Consider the following 21,709-nt stretch of genomic DNA (forward strand, 5'->3'; position numbering starts at 1 on the left):
GAGGGCGCGGGGCGGCCGCGCACGGTCCCGGCGCGCCCGGCGGCTGCGGGCGGGGGAGCGGCTCCAGCGGCCCGGGGAGGCCGAGAAAGGGAAGGGCGGCCATGGACAGGTTCTCGTGGACCACCGGGCTGCTGGAGCTAGGGGAGACGCTGGTGGTCCAGCAGCGCGGCGTGCGCCTCAGCGACGGGGAGGAGAAGGTGACGGGGGCGGCCCCGCGCGGGGCCTGGCGGCGCGGCGCAGTCCGGGCGGAGAGGAGGCCGCGGGCCCCGGGCAGCGGGGCGGTAGGGCCGTGAGTGTGGGTGGTGTCGAGCGAGGGGCGCGACACGACGGGTGTGAGGGCCTGGGCTGCGGGCGGAGCATCGGCTAGGGTTGTGGGAGGACGTTCTGCACCAGGGTCTGGCGGGGTTTGTGTCTGTGAGGAGATTGTTAGGGCGGAGTTCCACGGTCTGGGGGACTGTGCCGGTCTACAGTCGGCTGAACGTGAGCCATCAGTGTGCCCAGGTGGCCGAGAAGGCCAATGGCATCCTGGCCTGTATCAGCAATAGTGTGGCCAGCAGGACCAGGGCAGTGATTGTCCCGCTGTACTCGGCCAGGCCACACTTCGAGTGCTGTGTCCAGTTCTTGGTCGCTCAATTCAGGAAGGACATCGAAGTTCTGGGGCGTATCCAGAGAAGGGCAGCGGAGCTGATGAAGGGTCTGGAGCACAAGTGCCATGAGGAGCAGCTGAGGGAGCTGGGGTTGTTTAGGCTGGAGAAGAGGGAGGCTCAGGGGGGACCTTTTGCTCTTTACAACTACCTGAAAGGAGGTAGCCAGGTGGGGGTTGATCTCTTCTTCCAGGTAACTAGTGACAGGACGAGAGGACATATCTTTCAGCTGCACCAGGGGAGGTTTAGGTTAGACATAAGGAGGAGTTTCTTCACAGAAAAGGTGATTAAACATTGGAGTGATGGTGCAGCCACTGTCCCTGCAGGTGTTCAAGGAAAGAGTGGATGTGGCACTCAGTGCTATGGTGTAGTTGACATGGTGGGTTTGGGTCATAGGTTGACCTCGATGATCTCAGAGATCTTTCCCAACCTGATTCTGTGAGAAAGGCCTTGAACAGTGTGTGCCACATGGAGGGAGGGTTGGGAGCCCCATGGGGTGTGCTGGCATCACTGTCACAAAGCACTGTCCACTGCTCGAGCTGTCAGGGCCAAGCCTACACAGCGACTTGAGCTCTTACTTTGGTGTCATGTACAGGCCATGACGCAGAATTCACACTGGAGTCATCCTGGTAGCTGTAAAATGCACTGGTGCATCAAGGGTGCTGATCCTTCACTTGTCTGAGACAGCCTACTTAATGCTTCATTTTACTGCTGGACTGACTCTTGATCTCTCCGTTTTTCTACACCACAGTAATTGCATGCCCTCACAGAAAACTGTAAAAGTGTGCATCAGATTTTACAAGTAGGAAGCAATTTGCTACCACAGATTTTCTGTGTACTGTTTGCTGTCTGATAAATAAAGAGCTTTTCAACAGTAACATGGATAGAAGCATTACTCCTGTGTGATAAAATGGAAGATTTCAAACTGTGTGTAGCATCTTCTTAGTAGGTTGTTTTACTTTAAATGTTTGGATATCTTGCACAGTATATGGAGGGAGGATCCCTTAGGATTTCCGAGGGGCAAAGTTTATTCCCATTAAAAAGGAAGTTTGTGTATATCCATCTAATCCCTTTATACTTATTTTCTCCATTGTTTCCTAAACTTCATGTATTTTGGTTTCTGAAAAAAGGGGAGTGTTCTCAAAATATTGTCTTGTTGAATCTGATTGCTATGTCTTGGTAAGGTGTAATGTTTCCAAGATCAGTATTTATGCAACTTATCATTTAAATTTGTTGTTGATCTGTATTATTTTTCTGGTTTAGGTGAAATTTGATAGTGGAGTTTTACTGCTTAGCACACACAGACTGATCTGGAGGGATCAGAAGAATCATGTAAGTCCTACTTTTGTCTCCTGTTTGTCATTCAGCTGTAAATTCCATCATAAACAACAAGTAGCTTGCAATGAAAAGACTGCACAGAGAGAGGAGATTTTTCCTTCCTTTGTGCATCTTTCTTTTACAAGTATATTCAAATTTTTGGCTCACAGTGGAAAGAAAATTATGTAGAGGAAAGTTCTTTGACTCAGTTTCTGCTTATACCCATGCAGAGATGAGGAGGGATGTGAACGAATCCTATAAACTTTCTTTTTCTGTGGCACAAAAAAATAGGAGAAAAGAGCCTAATATCATGTACTAAAAACTTTGGTTTTGAGACTGAAGTTGAATGTGTCAGGCAGATCATAACATGAAGTTTTCTCCCATGATCCTTGTCTAGGAAGACCTTTTCTTCCTTATTGATTTCAAGTACAAGTTTCCCTGTCTTCTTCTCCCATCATATAGTCCTGGACCATGATTTGATAATAGGATGTGTTTAGTGGCAGGTCTGACCCTCCCAGCTGCCTGTTCCTGCACTGAACCATCTCTTCAGTAAGCCAGAACATTTGTCTGTACTCCTGTGGATAGTTAGTCCAAGGTTAAGTAGCACTGTCAGAATTACAGCGTGGTAACAGTGCTGCTGAATGCTTTGTATCATCAGCCCAGAGCCTGAGACTGCAGGCTGGAAGTGGGTGAGAACTACAAACAGCTACAAAGCTCTAAACGTAGACTGTGAAACATGCACCGCACTACAGGGGCAATTGAAGGAGAAGCTGAAGTCCTCAGACCACGTTTGATTATGCTTATTTTGGACACGATAATGTAGAAATTTAGCTCTGGAAGCCAAAGTTTAGACAGCAAATTCAGATGACATCTTTTCAAAGGCAAATTATGTTCTACTGGGCTAGTTTTGTGCAAGGGTAGCACAAGCACCTGTCACACCTGACGGCTGTTCCCTACCAAGTATTCACATCCTTGATCCAAAGCAGGGAGCTACTAAGAGCCTTCTGAAGGCAGTGTCACCAAGAATGTTCTTAAATTTGGCAAAACAATAAGTTTTTCTCTAGGGAGTGTTTGCAGGGATAGCAGAAATATTTTTAGTACAAATGTCTCAAAATGTTTTAAGAACTGTTGCCCAGGGTGGGGTTACTGTTCCACAAGTCAGGGGTTGATTGTCCGGCCTGTGAGCCGGTCTGTATAAATTAATTGTGCTTTTTGCACAGTCAGCATGAGTTTGTGCTAAACTGTGTGTTAATCACTTCTTATTTCTTCATCAGCATCTCTTTTTGAGAGGTGACCATGTACTGCAATATGCACTGCTTCTTGTCTTCTCACTTGGACTTCTTCCTTGTTTGAAGTAACATTAGGCATGATGACTTCAGCAGCTCTTAGAAATGACCATATCCATATTCCCTCCTTTCCAATAAAAGGATGACATCTGTCTCTTTTTCCCAACTTCTCCCTCTGCTCCTAGGCTACATGATTTCCTGTACTCTTTCAAGATCATTGAATTTCCTAAATCAGCAGAGGAGACCCCTGGAGAATAAGGAAAAAAAAAAATTATTTTACCTATTTTAACTCAGCAAAGATTTTGACAAGCTCCAGGCCAGATTAACAAAAGGGGCAAAAACATGTCCTGGAGACTGGCAAAATTTACCCACTTCTGATTATGGAGATGTAATTAACTTTGTTAGTGTGGTAAATAAAATTGACTCATTTTTGCGCTCTTTTGACTGAAACATGGGGAGCACAGTGCCCTTTTATTTTCATGGTGAGTTGTTGCCTAAGCTCAGCTGTGGTGTAACATCAGACTTAGAAACCTTAGCTAGCTTACCTGCCAGAAACTTGTAGAGAGAGTCCCCTTCTATTGTGTCAGCAAACTTTAATAATAAATGGGGCACTTGTCCTTAGGTGAACATAGCAAACCTTCTTACAGACGCAGACAGCTGTGTTTTACAGGTGCTGTTTTTATATACCATCCACCTTGAACAGGATAGAAAATACAGCAATTTAAAAAATTTAAAAAAAAATTGAATTCTGTAACGTTTGTCACATAGATATGTTTTGTACGTTTTCAATGATAAAGTCATGCATAATGTGAGCCTGAGACGTTAGAAAAAAAATTTCCAAATAAACACACAGCATTTTTAACACATTTCTATTTTTGTACTCCTTTGTCTAGTTCTCTCATGAGGAAGGAGTCATTGTAAACCGTTGTACTTAAAATGAGTTCATAACTTTCTAGATGTGAACTAAATGAATCAATCACTTTGACAGTGCACATGGTATATATAGTTGAACTCTTTTGTTGTTTTCAAACCTTTTTTTTTAATAGAAGTATCATATTGTGTGACTTTAAGGTGTCCAGAACTTTGTGGGTATTTTACAAACAGTAACTGTTCTACATAACGGCTGTAGAAACTGGAGCCACTGAAGAATCTAGGTAGCTTGCATGAAGAGTTTTTAAGAACAGGAGGTACAACCCATGTTTTTTGCCAGTAAGAGATCTACTTAATAGTTAGAGTTCCTTCATGTACACTTCCCTGATCTCCAGTTTAATGGGTATTTAATTATTCAATGTAAAGAAGAACAATTTGGGTAGGAGAGGTTGAGAGGGCCCTCTAACAGTGTTCACTGTAGAGTGGTGCTAGGCACACCCTCATGGCAGGTGGAAAAGAGAGGTCCAAAGAGGGAATGCAGCCTGTGTTTCCTTTATTCTCTGTGACTGTGTCACTCACCAAGCTGTTATGTGGAAAATGATGGTCACCAAAGGATGTTCACAAAAACAAGACCAGGCACCTAATTAGATTCTTTGAATCATTCCCTTAGCAATTTCTGTCTCAGGTAAATATTTTAGCTTGGGGTATCTTAGTCTCCTACAGATGGATATTGTCTTGTTTCTTGCCCTTTGTTTTGTCTAAAACACAGTCCAATAAATGTGTGTTGAAACGCATCAAGTGCTGGATTCGGTCCTTCGGTGTAGGATAGATGGAAAAATTTCTATTGCACTGAGACAACAGTCTTGTGTTTTGGAGTTTCAAACAGGCTGCTGGTTTGGGATTTGTTTTAGCTCCCAAATAAAATCAGTGCAAAAATGTTAAGAACCTATGGGTATTGTGCACCTACAGGGATGAGCTGCAGTAGTGTGTCAGTTTTAGTGTTTAAATTTTGAACTTGGAAATCTAACAAATCTTTAGATCTTAGTCCACTTATGAATCTACTTTAGGTTCTTAAGCACATTGACACTTGAATTTGTTGGTTGTTTTTTTTATTAACTAGAACTCAGTTTCAGTTTTGTGTTATTTTTCTACACATATTTCTCTTTAATAGATTGTTTCTATTGTTACCATCATATTTCATATCGACAGCCTCAGGCAGCACCTGTAGAAATCCATACTGTCTGGGAAATGGGGAAAGTGAACACTTGGGTTTAGAGAATGAGTAGTCATGATATAGCTTTAATTTCACTTACACATGTGGTGTTTGTTCCAGGAGTGCTGCATTGCTGTACCTCTATCTCAGATCGTATTTATTGAAGAGCAATCATCCGGGATAGGAAAAAGGTAAGGTGGTTGTCACAGTCCTTTTCCATTTCAGATGAATACTTTGCACATGTATATCATATGACGTACCCAATATTATATATTAATTCATGGTAGATTCCATTTGCAATCTTAAGTTTCCAGATTGACAGCCACAAGGATCTGCTCATTTGAGGTCAGATGTGTAAGACAGTCATGACAAAGCACTGTTTGATGTGATTTGTTAAGATAACTGTCTTGTAATCATGAGCAGGTATATGTTTTAGCATGCCATTATTATTTGATTAGTCATAAAAGACAACAGTGATTTTGCTGGATCTAAATTGAAAGCTAAGTCCTTTGTGCCACGGGACTCTTTGGGAATAGCAACTTTGACACATTCCATATTATATGACTTTTCATAACTGTGTGATTGATTTTGAGCATGGCAATGCTAGTGATGGTTAGAAGGAACTCAAGTGTTTCCACGAAGGGAATAACTAAATCAGTAGGTATGTGTCTAAAGGAGTGTATAAGCCAGCAGTGTGCTCAGCTGTCCAAGAAGGCCAATGGCATCCTGGCTTTGTGTCAGCAATAGTGTGGCCATCAGGGCTAGGGCAGTGAATATCTCCCTGTGCTCGGCACTAGTGAGGCCACACCTTGAATCCTGCCTTTAATTCTGAGTCCCTCACTTCAAAAAGGCATTGAGGTGCTGGAGTGTGTCCAGAGAAGGGCAACAAAGATGGTGAAGTGTTTGGAGCACAAGTCTTACGAGGAGTGACTGAGAGAGCTGGGGTTCTTTAGCCTAGAGGAGGGACACTCAGGGGAGACATTATTCTCAAGTAACAAGTGACAGGACAAGGGGAAATTGCCTCAAGTTGTGTCAGGGGAGGTTTAGACTGGATATTAGGAAAAACTTCTTCACCCAAAGGGATGTCAAGCATTGTCAAGCCTGGAGAAGTGGTGGAGTCACCATCCCTGGAGGTACCTAAGAGATGTGCAGATGTGGCTTAGGGACATGGTTTGGCAGTGCTCAGTTAACAGTTGGGCTCGATGATCTTAAAGGTCTTTTCCAACATAAACGATTCTATGATTTTAAGTTTCACAAGAAAAAAGAGAGAAAACATTAACTGGAAAAATATATACATAGTTGCCATCTGCTTTCAGCCTACAGTCAGATCGGTATGCTGAGGATATCCAAAAGAAATCAGGTAATTCACTAATGCTGGGGAAGTGAAGTAAATAAGGACCAATGCAAAGAGTATCAGTAAAATGAGATGGGAATGGCCGGCTTGCAGTCATGTTGTGATATGAGTCTGTTAATGTTCTTAAAATAATACTATCTGAAAGTTTGTTTTGGTGGTGTCATTTTAGACTGTTATTTCCATGCATGTTACCTTTGAATGTTGGTTTTGGACAAATTCACATACAGTGTTCACAAGTGACATATGCCAGTGGAATAGGTTAAACATAATATTGAGACCTTCTGTTTTCCTGTGGCAAAGATAGTGTATTTTGGCTTTTGACTTGCAATAACTACTGACAAATGAAACGACAACAGTCAGATTTTTTTCAGAAATTATCAATTGAAATTTTAAAATTTGTTATGCTTATTTCTTGATGGTAGGTACATTTTAAATTTGTGAGATGTTGCTGTTTCAGATGGTATAGCAGTTTTTATGCAAGATCTGCTTAGTCAAAATACTTAAATGTTGATGGACAAATGTAAAGCATTTGCTGATGTACTTTAGCTCTCTATATGAGATAAAGTTAATAGAGGTTTTGATGAAATTTTTAACTTTGATTGTAGAAATTTTTTTTTTTTAGATAATACAAAGATTTTTTCTCTTTCCTTTACCTTTTTCTTAGTGCTAAAATAGTAGTTCATCTTCATCCTGCTTCTTCAAACAAAGAGCCTGGTCCATTCCAAAGCAGCAAATATTCTTACATCAAGCTTTCTTTCAAAGAACATGGGCAGATCGAGGTAAGTTTTATACCATGCAAGCCAAGCACATCAACTATTGGACATGCTTTTCCCCTCTTGCTGTGTTAGTGATAATTTTCCATGATCTTTCCGTGTTTACTTTTGAGGTGGAGCTTTTTCAGTACATCCTTTTGGAAGACAAACACAAGTCTTCCTAATTCAATACTTTGGTTAAATGATGCAAATTGAGTTCAAAAAATGTCAAGAGCCATTCTTAGGCTTGATGCTTACTGTAGTGGTTTTGTATAATCTTATACTTCCTTTTTTAATCTAGTAGATTTAACACAGGATTTTCAAAATGACATCTTTGAAATCTGTTAAATGTTTAACAGAGTAAAAGATGTTTCTGTGTAGCTACCTCTCTACTGAACAGGAATCAAACAACTTAATCTTCTCTCTAATTTTATTGCTGAACACTTTTTGTTGCCTCAGAACTTTTTCATTTTATGCTTTATGAATTTTTGTTTTTTACTTATTTCCAACCTCAAAGGCTCTGAGCATTCTAAGAAAATTTTAATATATTTTTAAAACAAGTCGTATTCTAAAAAGCTAAGAAATTACATCTGTAAATAAATTTCACAGTATAAGATCCTCGTTTGAAGAGACTGAGAACTTTAACTTTGAACGATGAAAAAAGCTGTACCTGTTCACTGCAGAAAATTAGATTTTTAACTCAAAGTAATTAGAAATGCCTTGTGAATGCATATGTGTGATCAGACTCACTTTCATTTCTTCGTGAGCAGTTTTCAGATTGACAAGGGTAGATTTATGCATAGTTGTATAGGTGTTTTGCCTAATCATAACCTTATTTATTTTAATGTTAGTGTTGTGTCTGAAAATAAAACTTATTATGCTTACTGGTTCCCAGCATATCAGTTACACCCCAGCTTTTCTTTATGACTTCAGAATGCTTTCCTGTGAACCTGAACACCCATAAGGATGGAATAGATTTTCTTTCTGGATATTGGTCAGTGGGATACACGTAGTGTTAAGTATTTAAGTAATGCCACCTTCTGGTATTAGCAATAAACAAATAAGTGTAATTATCTGTGTGATTGTTTTTATATTGTTGAATTAACAGATCAATAGTAATTGGATCGTTCAACTTTCCTTCCTTTGAAAAGCTTGCCTTTGAGGAAACCTTGACATTTTTAACTTTAGCATGGTTTGGAACATTTTGAATATCTGAAAGAAATATTTTACAGTAGAAGTATTTACATGAGTTGAACTAGTGACTACATGGCTCCTACTCTAATATGTATATTTTTGAAGACTGGACATTAAGAATTTCCAGATAAAGGATGTTGTACTATGGGTATGTAGGTGTTACCACATTTTATCTTACAGTGAAGTTTATTTCATCTACCAGCAGGATGCTAAAAATACCCAGAGAGGTATACAGCACAGTTGATGAAATGTGTGTTGTCACTCTTTAATGTTTGCAGTTCTACAGACGATTATCAGAAGAAATAACACAAAGGAGGTGGGAGAGCATACCTACTGGTCAAGCCATGCAAGTTAACAAGGATACACAAGTATGTGCAGAGCCTCTGAGCAGAATCTGTATGCAATTTCTTGTTTCCACTTCTTGCTGCTCCTCTGTAGTGCATCCAGTGTGCCTCTCAAACCAACAAGACGGGCATGTGGGAATTCAGCTTTACTTCACCTATTTCTTCACTGGCATAAATGAGTTTCTCCTTTGCAATTTTTACCTGATAGAACACAGTGGCCTCTCCTGAGTTTGTTTAGACTGGAGTAGTTGATCAGACATAAATACACATAGTTATGCAAATGCAATGTATCTACTTGCATATAACTATATTCAGCATGAGACATCTAATGAAGTTGCAAGATTTTTGGTCTTAATTGCAATTTCTGGGGATTTTTTGTGACTGAATATCAAATATATAATATGTAACTTTGAAACCTAAATATATTTGATTTAAATGAATATTCTAAATGGGCAGTTGTTATGGAAGATGTTAAGTGGTTAGATTCCCCTCTTTATCTGTCTGCATACTTCTGGGTTATAAACTGATAAACATGTAGATGTTGTTTTTCTATATGAACATACAGTACTGTATGAATGGAATAAAATTATTTAAAAATTCCTCAACATCAAATCCCTCTTGTACTCCTTGGCAAATGTAGTACCTATAAGCACAGTTGCATTTGGACTAATGGGAAAACCTGTACCCTGCATGAAGAATCTAATGAAAATTAGGACCTCTTGGTCTTAGGTCATAACAGCTCATTAACACCAGTGCTAAGCCTTGCAGTGAGAGATTTGAGGGCTGACACCGCTGCCATTTAGGTACCAGCCCTTATAAAACACATTTGGCATCTAGTAAAAGTTTCACCATCATCTCCATACTTCTCAGCAAGGTAAATTAGACTGCACTTGACTGCACTATATTACATAATATAGATTGGATACACTCAGGCATTTCCACAGCTCTAGTAATGCGTGTTCACATGGACTCGGGAGGCTACAATTGAGATGAGTGGGAATACTCTGTTTGGATCAGGCTATTCATTTCTTCATATTAATAGCTTCAATATAATAATGTAATTTTCTGTCTAGTATAGCAAATTCATACATGTTTCACACATTTCCTGTCTTTTAATTTTCACAGTGAGGCAGATGAGAAAACTTAATGTTTCCTATTTTGATTCTTTCTTCTTTTTTTTTTTTAGGCAGGAAGAATAAGAGCTGTAGGAATTGTAGGGATTGAAAGGAAATTAGAGGAAAAAAGAAAAGAGACTGACAAAAACATTTCCGAGGTAGGTACTTCTGAAGTTTCAAGGTCAGCCACCTGTATGAACCATTTACATTCATTCTCTTTTTCTTTTAGGGGCAGGAGCATCTGAGACTACTCATTTTTTTTTTTTTTTTTGTTGAGAAGTCTGAATTGATTGAGTGTACTATTTACATTTACTTATTTTGTTTAACTGACTTGTCAATATATGTAAAGGTACTTAACTTAAACAGTTCCTTACAAGAAGACTGTTCTTTGAAACTGTGTCTATTTGTAAAATTAATTTTGTTAGCATTAAAAATTTGAGTTCAGTGACTGTTCATCAGGGGAAGAACACAAATACATGTCCAGAAAGAGTCTATTACATATCGGGGGACGGGGTGTCTTTAGTTTTGTATTTTTTAACACTAATTTTTGTTTCAGTTGAGAATTATTAAGAATATGCTGATCCAAGCATAACTGTGGTGAAGTTAGGCTTTCATCTTAGAAACAGTAATTTTTTTAAAAGTTAGATTTAGGATTATGATTACAGTAAAATGATTTGTAGTTCAGGCATTGACAAGATGTTACAAGTATATTTTGCAAAACACCTGGGCTAGATAGAGACCATCCTTTTCCCTAGAAACAGCACAGTGGTTGAATTTCAAATATCAATACTGATGGACAACAGAGATGTTTAATTTCTTCATATATACCTGAGAGCAATATCCTCAAAAATAGTCTGAGTCTGCTTGGTAGAGTTTAATCCAGAAGTACTCATAAGCTGTATGCAACAGACTTGTTCTTGTGGCAAAACTTTATGGGATTCAATGTTCCATGAGAAAAAAGGCCATTCCCTGCTGTAATACATAAGAAAATTATTTTACCTTTGCAGGCCATGTGCTGTTTGCAATACTGATAGCATTAAACTTTTTTGCTTTCTGTCTGTGAGGAATGTAATGAATGAAGTTTTGTGTAGTTCAAAAGGTATTGTGGTTACATGCATGTGTATATAGTTCAAAAGGTATTGTCTGCTTATTTTTTCCTTTAGTAGCTTTGTCAAAGACTAAAAGAAATCCATTTGTATGTGTTGTATGAACAGAGGAAAACCGTGACTTGTAAAATCCTGCCTTCCTCCAGCTTTAAATGTTATAAATGACTTAATTTAAAAAATGGTGCCCTGGCTTCCAGGAAAAGGCTTCCTGCATCTGCTGTTCAGTGCTGATAAGAATCCAGTTCTTTAGCCTTTTGTTTATCTGAGGAAGTTCCTGTTAGGTGTGTGCACATTCCCCTTTGTTTCCAGGCCTGCCCTCAGTGAGTCAGGCAGAGGAGGAGTTAGACACAGCCGTGCTGTTTATTTAGCTAAATCAAGGGTTCTTTTGATGAATGATGTTTTCATGCAGGTATAGAGATTAGAAATAAGATGGGAAAAGCCTTGGTAGAAAACTTATTGTTGGTACCATTTCCAAGTACAGTAGAAGGACGTTGATTTACACCAGAGATTGGGCAATCTATTGTAAATTATTGAATTTGGCAGATTAGGGAGTGAAGAAACACTCCAAAAAGGAGCTCTTGTTCTCATATGGGTAAATTATTGTTCTACGGTGGTATATTTTCTTTTCTGCCTTTGAACCTAGGTTTGTTCCATTAAACTTTGGACATCTAACTTAGGTACCAAGTCTTAGGAGGCTGAACTTCTCCAGTCAGTGGAGAAACACTTGGCACCATTAGGAGGTGTTCAGATCAAAAGCAAGCCCTCTTCCTTCCTAGAAGCATCTCCTTTTCTTCTTTGCATGTTCGATCTCAGACCAATAAGCTTCTAAGTAAGGTACCTAAATGCAGATGGGAACGATTGAGTCTTCCTGCAAAAATACTGCTAAAATGTGTCTTTGTAGTGGGGGATTAGTTGGAATAAGCCAGAAATCACATAGAAGCAGTGACTAGGAGCTGTAGGCAAGATATATATCTGGTCATTTGACATACTCTAACTGAACAACCTTCTTTTCTTGTGACTGGAGGGCTTGGTGCTGCCATCAGGCAAAGTTCAGCTGAAAAGGTTCAGGAATTTTTCTCACAGTTGTTCAAAAAAGGTTGTTCAAAAAGGTCGACCACCTGGACGTGTTGTCATGTATTTGAGAGAAGCGAGTGGGGATGCTGAATGTGTGTTGATGAGGATGGGAGAGTAGAGAGTTGCTTGTTAAAACAGGTGCATTCATGGAGTTGTTAGCTCTTTTTTTTTTTTAACATGAATTTTTTAAAGCTAGTTGGTTTTCATTACTAAAAGTTTTGAATTTCAGTATACTTTCAGCTATTTTTAAAGTATGTTTTATTTAAGCCTAAAATACTGCTTGTGTTGTTGTTGTTGTTGTTGAAGTTGTATTTGAGACCATAGCAGTTTACGGTGATACTTAAATGAAGAGATGTTGCTGCATGTTTTCAGAGGTTTTGTCGCTTCAGTTAAGCATACACATGAAAACATATACCCTCTTCCTTGCTCACTTGAAATGATTGTTTCTTATTAACTTAGTAATATCTACTGATTAAAGTAAAACTGTCTTGTCCGGAGGAGTACATCTGTATCTTTACATCTGGCTTGCTGCTGGCCAGAAACAATAGATCTCCTTGAGTGAGAGTTACTTGGTGGAAGAAAACCTGCCATCACCACCAAGAAACCTTCCCCCAGCTTATAGGAGAGCACAATGAATTTCAACAGTTGAATCTTTTCTCAGTGTCTCATTGTTCCTTCCTATTGTGGACTTCATATTGAACTACTGTTTGCATACTGGAAAAGTGTGCAATTGTTGGGTTCTCATCTTCATTCTCTGTTGTTTATGTGTATTTTAGTTGAAAGACCTGATATAATTTGTTGATACTTCTATTTTATATACAATATATCATATTGTAACATATTAACCTAAAGGGGTAGCAGCTCTTATGAACAGCTTGGATAGGTGTACAATGGCAGCTCCCTGTATCCATGAAGATGAATTACACTGATCTGCATTGTCTGCTTTTTATTTCAGGCTTTTGAGGACCTTAGCAAACTAATGGAGAAGGTATGTATGGCATGGGTCACTTGTCCAAGTAGTTTTAAGCTTGTTTTCTCAGTTTCAAGCGTGATTTTCTCTTGATCTGAAAGCTGACTTAATCTATGTGTCTTCCTTGATAGGCTAAGGAAATGGTGGAGTTATCCAAGTCAATAGCTAATAAGATTAAAGAAAAACAGGGTGACATCACTGAGGATGAGGTAAATGAATTTTGTTTTTAAAGTGAACAGAAATGTGCCTATGAAAAGCAAAAAACTATCCCTTTAATGCATGTAATGTTAATAAAAACCACTTCCTGATTGGTTTCTTTGTGTTTTGGTCCCTTATAGAATTTATTTGTTTAGTGTTAATTTTTCCTTTAATGCTTCTTAAAGCAAGGATTTTACAGATTTTGTGTATTTTTTTTCTATTTTTTGACCTCTGCTGGTCAAAAAAAAATTGTGTTAAGTCTTGCCTTCTCTTTGTTAGCAGTTTACTTTTTTGATAGTAAATTTAAGAATTTATTCACTAAAACTGCCTTATAGTAATAAAACCAAAGACTTTTAAAACCCAGAATCATTCACTAGCTGATGTACTTGTAAATTTATTTATTTGTTTGCTCTTCTAGACTATTAGGTTCAAGTCCTATCTCCTGAGTATGGGTATAGCTAATCCAGTTACTAGGGAAACATATGGATCTGGTACACAGTACCACATGCAACTGGCAAAGCAACTAGCTGGAATACTGCAGACACCATTAGAGGTAAAGTACTTAATTTTGTACCAGCATTTTCTCTGTGTTGCTGAATTTTCGTGTAAACATGTTTTGGCTGTAGTGCTGTGCCTCTTTTTGAAGTCTCGGATCTTGCAGCACAGCCTCATATCCAATGTTTACGGGAGGTATAGATATCCGCTTTTTGAAAAAGAAACTTTAAATATAAGTAAGAATTCGCAAAATTCTTCTATTTACAAAATATCAGTGAGACTTAGAAAATTGCACGAGTACTCTTTCTTCTATTTGAACAGCCCTGCATTCATCCCGTGCTGCAGAATATAACATTTTTAAAATAAACTGAAATGACACTGACTGAAAATACAAGTAGTAAGTCTTTAAACTGCTTACCATTTACATATTTTGCAAACATAGGACAGAATTATTAAGTAGATTACCTGCCCTTAGTAATATTTTCTGGTTTAATTTATCTGAAGCTATTACAGAATTCAGGATTCTCACCAAAAAGTTGGATTTCATGTTGCAACTTATAAGGCTATGTTCCTACTGAAAAAAGTACATATTACAGAACTTTTGTGAAAGCAAGGTGCTGCCTGCTGTGATCAGAATGGAAAACTGAGTTTGTTTGAAAAGTAAAAACGATAAACTGATTGATTTACATATTGAAATTCCTTGTTCCTGTTTCATACATTTATTTGCTTTAAAATCAAAGTAATTCATTCACAGTGTTTGGGTGTAGCATTACTGTTTTGTATTTTAAACTGATTAGCGAAAGATGCAATTTACCTCTTTAGTTTTCTCCAGTCAGGCCCATCACACAGCTACTCTGTTTTACCTGTTTAATCAGTCAAATACAACTAGACATCCTGTGTTCACTGGGTTAATGCTTTTGCTCTTACCAGTCTTGTGCTTAACACAGGAGCGAGGAGGGATCATGTCGCTCACAGAAGTGTACTGTCTGGTGAATCGAGCACGAGGGTTAGAGGTGAGAAACTGCTCATATTGTTAAATATTTTATAAAATGTACTTAAGTTATAAGGTAATTAAAGAAAAAGGGTAAAAATGTTCCCTAGCAGTTGCTCATTCTACATGTCTAACAGCAAGAAGTGATCACCCTTTATTAAAATTAGTCTGGTTTTACCTTTTTCCTTTCTTCTTCTTCCATGTATTATTTATGTATCCTTTACGAGTTGTGATAATGTGTGCTGCTTTTTGTAATACCATGTAAAAGGAAAAATCCATCCTTATCTGAAAATAAAACTTAAAGGACAGAAACTACTAAAGAATGGTGAATGTTTTGGGTTTCCCTTTAAAAAATACAACAATTCTTTCTGTAAAGAAGGCAAAAGGATTATTATAGAACACATAATAAAGGAACAGAGAGCAGCATAGAAGCCAAGAAAATAGACGGCACAAAAGAAAGGAAGAAAATTAACAATAAGTGTAGCCTTATAAGTATTTTAACAATAAGTGTAGCCTTAAGTATTTTATAGCTGTAGTTATTGAAACTGTTTGTTTGGGTGTTGTACTATGTACCTGAAATGCAAGCTGTGAATAAATATGTTTTACTATTTTAATAGTTGCTGTCACCAGAAGATTTAGTAAATGCTTGTAAAATGCTGGAATCACTGAAATTGCCAATAAGGTAAGAGCTTTACAGATTTATTTATGAAACATGGCACTCACAGGTCAGACCATGATGATTTAATATTTTACCTGTTAAAAAAAAATACAACAACAACAACAAAAATCTACTACAAAGACATTCTTTCCTTAAAGGATGCTGCTGTATGTGCCAATATCCACTCTACATCAAAATACTAGTTTTTAGGTATGGTTCACTTTGCTAGGAAGAAATTATTCTTTTTACTTCCAATACAGTTTTTTTCAGACTGGGAAAAGGGTTTAACCAAGACCATACATATGCTCTGCTCTTTTCAGTCTCTTTAGCTTTTGAAGATGCTATTAGGCTTAAGTTCATTTTAGAGCATTTGTTTAGGATTTTTTTCATTTTTTCCCCTTTTGTAATGTGGTTATAGGCGTAGCTGCATTAGAAATGTGACCATAGGTGATGTGCACAGTGTTTTTAGTTACTTTTCTTCTCTTTTTTGATTTTAGGCTTCGGATATTTGACAGTGGTGTGATGGTGATTGAACTCCAGTCTCATAATGAAGAGGAAATGGTAGCTTCTGCTTTAGAAACAGTAAGTGCACTTCATTTCTTTCAGTGTTCTGACCATACTATGGAAAATTAAACACATTAGGTACAAAAACTTGAGGTACAGGATTTCCTTTTGAGGTATTGAAATACAAAATATTCCACTTCCATATCTTCTAGAGTAATACTTAAATAGCACTTCTCATCTTCAAAGTTCTGTGCAGGCAATAACTAGTCATTGCTTTCTCTTTAAGGAGTAAAACACTTTTCCATCTCTTCTCAAATTTATTAACCTAAAACCTTCCTCTAGATCTTTTGTGCTGTAGGATGAAATTTGTGGCAGGTATTAAGCACCTAATTTAACAGAAGCCCATTTCAAACACTGAACACGATGTGCTTGAAGGCAGTAGAAGCAGCTCTTAGAGGTCGATATAGGTAGTTGATTGGTTTGGCTTTATTTCATAAAACAGTACTTCATATGTGTAACATCTTGTACGGAGTTCGCTGCTGTGATGAGCACTCGGAGAATATTGTGTGCAAAATTAGGGTAGCTTCATCGGGAAAAAAATTGTATGAATTGCTCAGTGTCATAAACCTTTGTGGTCTTGCTGCCTCTGGACACTTATCCCATTATCTGTCCTGTTATCCCATTATTTGATGCATTTTTCTATGTCTTTTTCAGTGGAATATAATTTCTTGATTTTCACACACTTGAGAAAAGGCTAATTCAGTGTATCTCAGGTTAAACATTAAAGTCAAAGAGGACTTTTTCTTGGGCAGTAGATAAAAAGTAGAGCTATCACAGTCAGCTTCTCACTTGACACGAGGTAGACTCTTCAGGGCATTTTCCATGATTTGTTACTGTATAGCTTTCACTCATCAAAAAGATTTTTAGATAAGAGAAATGTATTTAGATAATGATTTAGATAAGAGAAATGCATATTCTGATCTAAGAGATTCCATTCTAAGATTATCAAAACTAAAATGCTTAAATCTTTCAATATATGTTAATATTTTCAGTTTATTTTCTTATACTTGCAGAAAAATACCTACTCCATTTTAGAGGTTTTTTTCTGATTGGTTTCTAAATATTTGTTGCCTTCAGTAAGAGTACTTATCTCTTTGAAAGGAAAGGAAAAACCTTTCTTGATAACAGAGGAGGCTAACTGGAAAAAGTAACTGAGGGTGGATTTATTACCAAAGTGCCTTTTTTCTGTTATTTTCATAATGCGAGACTTTGACTCCATAGAAAAATGTAAGGGAGAGGCTTCCAATGAGAAGGGCTAGCCCATAAGGGAACAGGAAGATGAGATCAGACTTATGGCCAAAAGCACTCTGTACTTTCATGTTACTGTACATTATACATTAAGTTCTGAGAAGAAGTGCAAGGTTTCAGACAGGAGAGAGATGTGATTTGAATGGCTGGTGAAGACAGGAAATGACACGGATGTCAAAGGAATCCAAAGTCACCTTTGATGAGAGTAGTGGTTTGGGAAGGGAAGATAATTAATCACCAGTTGTATGGCTGACTTCTATTACTCAGGTTTGATCACCTAGCTTCCTAAAATCTCACATTAGGACTAATTTAATCTGAGTTTCTGTAAAACGACTCCTGCTGAGAATGATGCACAATAGACCCCTCCCCACCCAGTTATGTGGGAAGCAGGAAATGGCAACTACATCCAGCATTACAAGTTGGCTTGAATCTACAGCAGTGTCGAAATGGAAGAATTAATTAAGTTTTGGGTAATAAAACATGTTTATCTGGGAAATTGAATGCAGCAATAACTCCAGACTTCAAATCTAGTATTTATCTAGCATTTCAAACATGCACATGTCCAACGTGTGTGAGGTTTCATTTTAGCATGTCTTAAGTAGCGTGGCTGAGACAAAGGGGCCAAAACAGTCTTTTGTATCAAGTGAATGTGATGGCAGCTTTTACTTATCCCCCTAGTATGCTGTAATATCATGTGAAGTACTAAGGTTTGGGAATGTTCCCATAGGCAGTGGGCATACTTTAAATTTGAAACTCAAATTCTTCACTTATACCTGAGATGACTTCAATTTCTACACTGATGAACTGCTCTAAACAGGTCTTTTATTTCCTCATTTAAGCTTTGGTGTTTGCAGAATCACTTAGCATAGATGGGCTGTGTAAATACTTATTGTGACAGTATTCTGCTGTCTGAGGTATTCTGATTTTTCCATTAATTTGGTCCCAAGGTACCTTTTAAAAAAATCCAAAGAAAAGGGTACCATACAATTCTTTTAGATCTTTAGAGATCTAACTCTTTTCTATGTTCCTTTCTTATACTTGGCAATTTCTCCCAGGCACAGAATAGGTATTTTTAAGGGGAAATAGTCATAATTAGTTGTACTTTTTAAAAATGCAAACAAACTAATTTTCTTCATGAGGTATTTGCTACCAATTTATCAGTTCTTAAGGCTAGACCTGATTCAGTAGCTGAGAGAACTTTGTTGTTCTTTTAATGCCTTATGTTATTTGTGTATTTGTTTTTTGACAGGTATCTGAAAAGGGTTCTCTCACAGCTGATGAGTTTGCTAAGTTGGTGGGGATGTCTGTTCTCTTAGCCAAAGAAAGGTAAGTAATAATTGCTGTATTTAATACTTTAGTTACCATGTAGTCCTCAATTAATACAGCACATCTTCTTTTGCTTTCTCTAGGCTTCTTCTTGCTGAAAAGATGGGCCATCTTTGCAGAGATGATTCAGTGGAAGGCTTGAGATTCTACCCAAATTTATTTCTGACGCAAAGCTAATGTCATTTGTATGCAATTTTTTATGTAACAGTTTAGAGCACAGGGCAGAATCCTTCCAAGAACTGACTTAAACATTTTATTTTGTTATCAACTGCAACAAACATGAACATTGCAATGCTTTACAGTTCTCAGGTATTTCAAGTGCTGAATCCTCTAACATGGAACTGAAAGGAAATAGAAATCACAAAGTCAGAAGCATGTCAATTGTCTCAAGCCAACTCACTCATTTTTCACATTTTATTTGATGTGCTCTATAGTTTTTCATTTCAAGAGAAGTCAAATGGAGATTCCACGCAAGTGAAAGTGGAGAGAATATCCCTGTAGTCTTCCATGAGTGTCAGCACCCAGAAGACAGGTTACTGAATACTCCAATTTCAGTTTGTTTATGTCTAGAGTAACAAAGCAGACAGCTGTATCCGCAGCGATAAGAAAAGTCACTTGAGTGTGTACCGAGGTATAAGTAACAAACCAGTGTAGAATAACCCCATCTCCCTGAAGTGATGAACAGTTTTCTAAGAGAGGATCTTGGGGTTCTGTACTTTGATAAAGAAAGAACTTGCTACTGCAGAGATTATTGTATTTTATGTGAATCTAGAAATCATGGTGTTTATTTTGTCATATCTTATGCTAATATTTCAGATAGAAACATTGTTAGCACAGACTTCCTCCCTTCTCTTTCCTTGCCATCTTCCTTCCTGTCAATTTATGTTGCACTTTGGGTGCCCTTTCTCTGTCCGCTCTAGGACAGTAGAGCAGCCTCTTGACACTCTTCCAGTCTCTGTGCTTTGAGGGGCTTGGTTTTTATCTTGTTCTTCTTACAAAAGATCATTTGTTTGTTTCATCAGCTGGTCACCTGTTTCAGGGAGGCAGTTCGTTTGCTTATCTCTCATAATGTGAAAATTAATATGCTTTCAGTATTGAATGGAGGAAGACGACTATCACCCTGTGCTTAATAATCACAAGGTATCATATTGTTTGATATTCCTCACCCTGTGTTCACACTGAATGCAATTTGATAGCCTCAGTTGTCATAACTCCAGTGGAGTTGCTACACTACTTGAAGATCTGTTGTCATGATAATAACACTTTAGTGGATGTTTATGATCCACATCACCTAAATTTTTGGCATTTTGAAGAGATGATTTTTAGTAAATAACAAAATTATTCAAGGTATGGGCTGGGACAACATATAGGTAACTGCATTGTGGTTGTAATGGCCAAATCAGAATTACAAAGAAGGACAAAAAGGTTTTTCATAAGAACCTGAAAATATTTTCAGAACTATTTCAGTGTTACCATAGCTTAGACATGGGTTAAGAGCCTGCCAATAAGGAGTTAAGTGCAGAGATGCCTACAGTGATGGTGCCTGGGGTTTGCAGGATGCTCATTTAGATTCAGTGAATTATGTCCTCTTGTCATGAGCAAACTTTTGTGCACTGCTCTCTTTAGGGCAGTTTTCCTCTGCTCCAGGAGGGTGTTAAAACTAATGCATTTGACACTAATGCATATTGATTAGCTAAAGGAAGCAGTTCCACACTATTCTTACTGTGTTAACCCTTGTTATCATCTCTTCGGGAGCCTTACAGCTTGCTGCTTTTCTTCACCCTCTCCACAACCCACCGAGTGCAAGGTACACCAAGATGACACTTCTAGGGAGGGACTGAAAAATGAGAAATTCAGAAGCAAAAAGCTTTTTGTGGCTACTGTCTCTTTTGCCCAATACCAAACCTGTCATGGGAGACCAATGGTTTGTGGGCCTGAACCTCTCCCCACAAGGGGGCATGTCTTGTGCAGAAAGAATAAAACCTCAAAGGAAATGCCAAGTGTAAAATCCCAACCTCTGTTCCTCCAACCCTGAATGTTTCATTATCTTAATTAAGCAATAATAATACAGCCTATTTAGAATAATGGTACCTTCTCAAGCTTTTCTTTCCCAAGATTTTTCCTTGATTTTTTTTGCTACAGAGAAGAAGTCCATCAGGTGAATCGTATAGCTGGTTTAGAGAAAATGAGAAAATGACACATGAGAAAATGACTGCTAGAAAGTAATAAAATTAAAACATTTTCTTAAACAGACTGTTCTGTTGAGTTTTTTTTCTTTCTAAATATGTTAGGCAGCTTTAAAACCTTTACACATCAAAATCTTGTGATTCCATGGGGCAGGTTTTTAAAGCATAGCTAATTTTTTACTGTCTTTCTTTGTACTGAAAAGGGTGGAAGACAGTTTTAAGGGCAGAATTAAATGTAATTAGAATGCCCTGGTTTTGTTGCTGAGTAGCCTGTGACCCATCCAAGCCAGAATAGTCAAGCTACAGATGTCTACAAAAGCACCACTTTCCTGAGGGAACCAGTCCAAGTTCGAGCCAGGCATTTCACTGGGAAGGCATTTGGCACATCTAAACGTGTTTTGCCAGCTGACATACAACAGAAATCATGTACCCGAAACCATACTGAGAGTCAGCTGTTGGGTGAACAAGGGGAGTGACATGTTTACAGGTGTGTGGTACTGTGGTAGTACACGACGCTATCCTAAGCTGTCACTGTCCACTCCCGTTTCCTAGCACGATTCTAGAAGAGGGGGAAATGTAGGAATTGCCATTCTTACAGATGACACTAGTTTAATACAGAGGGTGCATATATGAACCTTTCCTGTGTTGATTGTTCCTGGGATATTTATATCACAATATATAACCATTACCTCATTTTGCCAGGGCTGCCCCAATACATGGTCCTTTGAACAGAGGTCTGCTCAAAAAGTGCTTGGCTTTTTATGGAGCAGTCTTGAATGATGATTATGTTTTTCATTTGAAAAC

The 21,709-nt window shown here is 38.1% G+C and overlaps 1 protein-coding gene across 2 annotated transcripts; it reads left to right on the top strand.

Moving 5' to 3' along the window:
• Positions 1-13: 13 nt before the first annotated feature.
• VPS36 (vacuolar protein sorting 36 homolog) lies at positions 14-20,131 on the top strand. Of its 2 annotated transcripts, XM_027887705.1 has the most exons (14): positions 14-197; positions 1,908-1,976; positions 5,451-5,521; positions 7,349-7,463; positions 8,909-8,998; positions 10,161-10,247; positions 13,225-13,257; positions 13,371-13,448; positions 13,856-13,990; positions 14,880-14,945; positions 15,541-15,605; positions 16,079-16,163; positions 18,643-18,719; positions 18,803-20,131. In XM_027887705.1, exons 1-14 carry the CDS (start codon positions 102-104, stop codon positions 18,894-18,896), a joined length of 1,161 nt encoding a protein of 386 aa, XP_027743506.1. In that variant the 5' UTR covers positions 14-101; the 3' UTR covers positions 18,897-20,131. The 2 variants fall into 2 exon arrangements, with proteins under 2 accessions (XP_027743506.1, XP_027743507.1); XM_027887706.1 differs by lacking the exon at positions 13,225-13,257.
• The last annotated feature ends 1,578 nt before the right edge of the window (positions 20,132-21,709 follow it).

Source organism: Empidonax traillii, unplaced genomic scaffold (assembly GCF_003031625.1).
Source record: "Empidonax traillii isolate 1590-97213 ecotype Southwest subspecies unplaced genomic scaffold, ASM303162v1 scaffold219:size747757, whole genome shotgun sequence".
Taxonomy (NCBI): domain Eukaryota; kingdom Metazoa; phylum Chordata; class Aves; order Passeriformes; family Tyrannidae; genus Empidonax; species Empidonax traillii.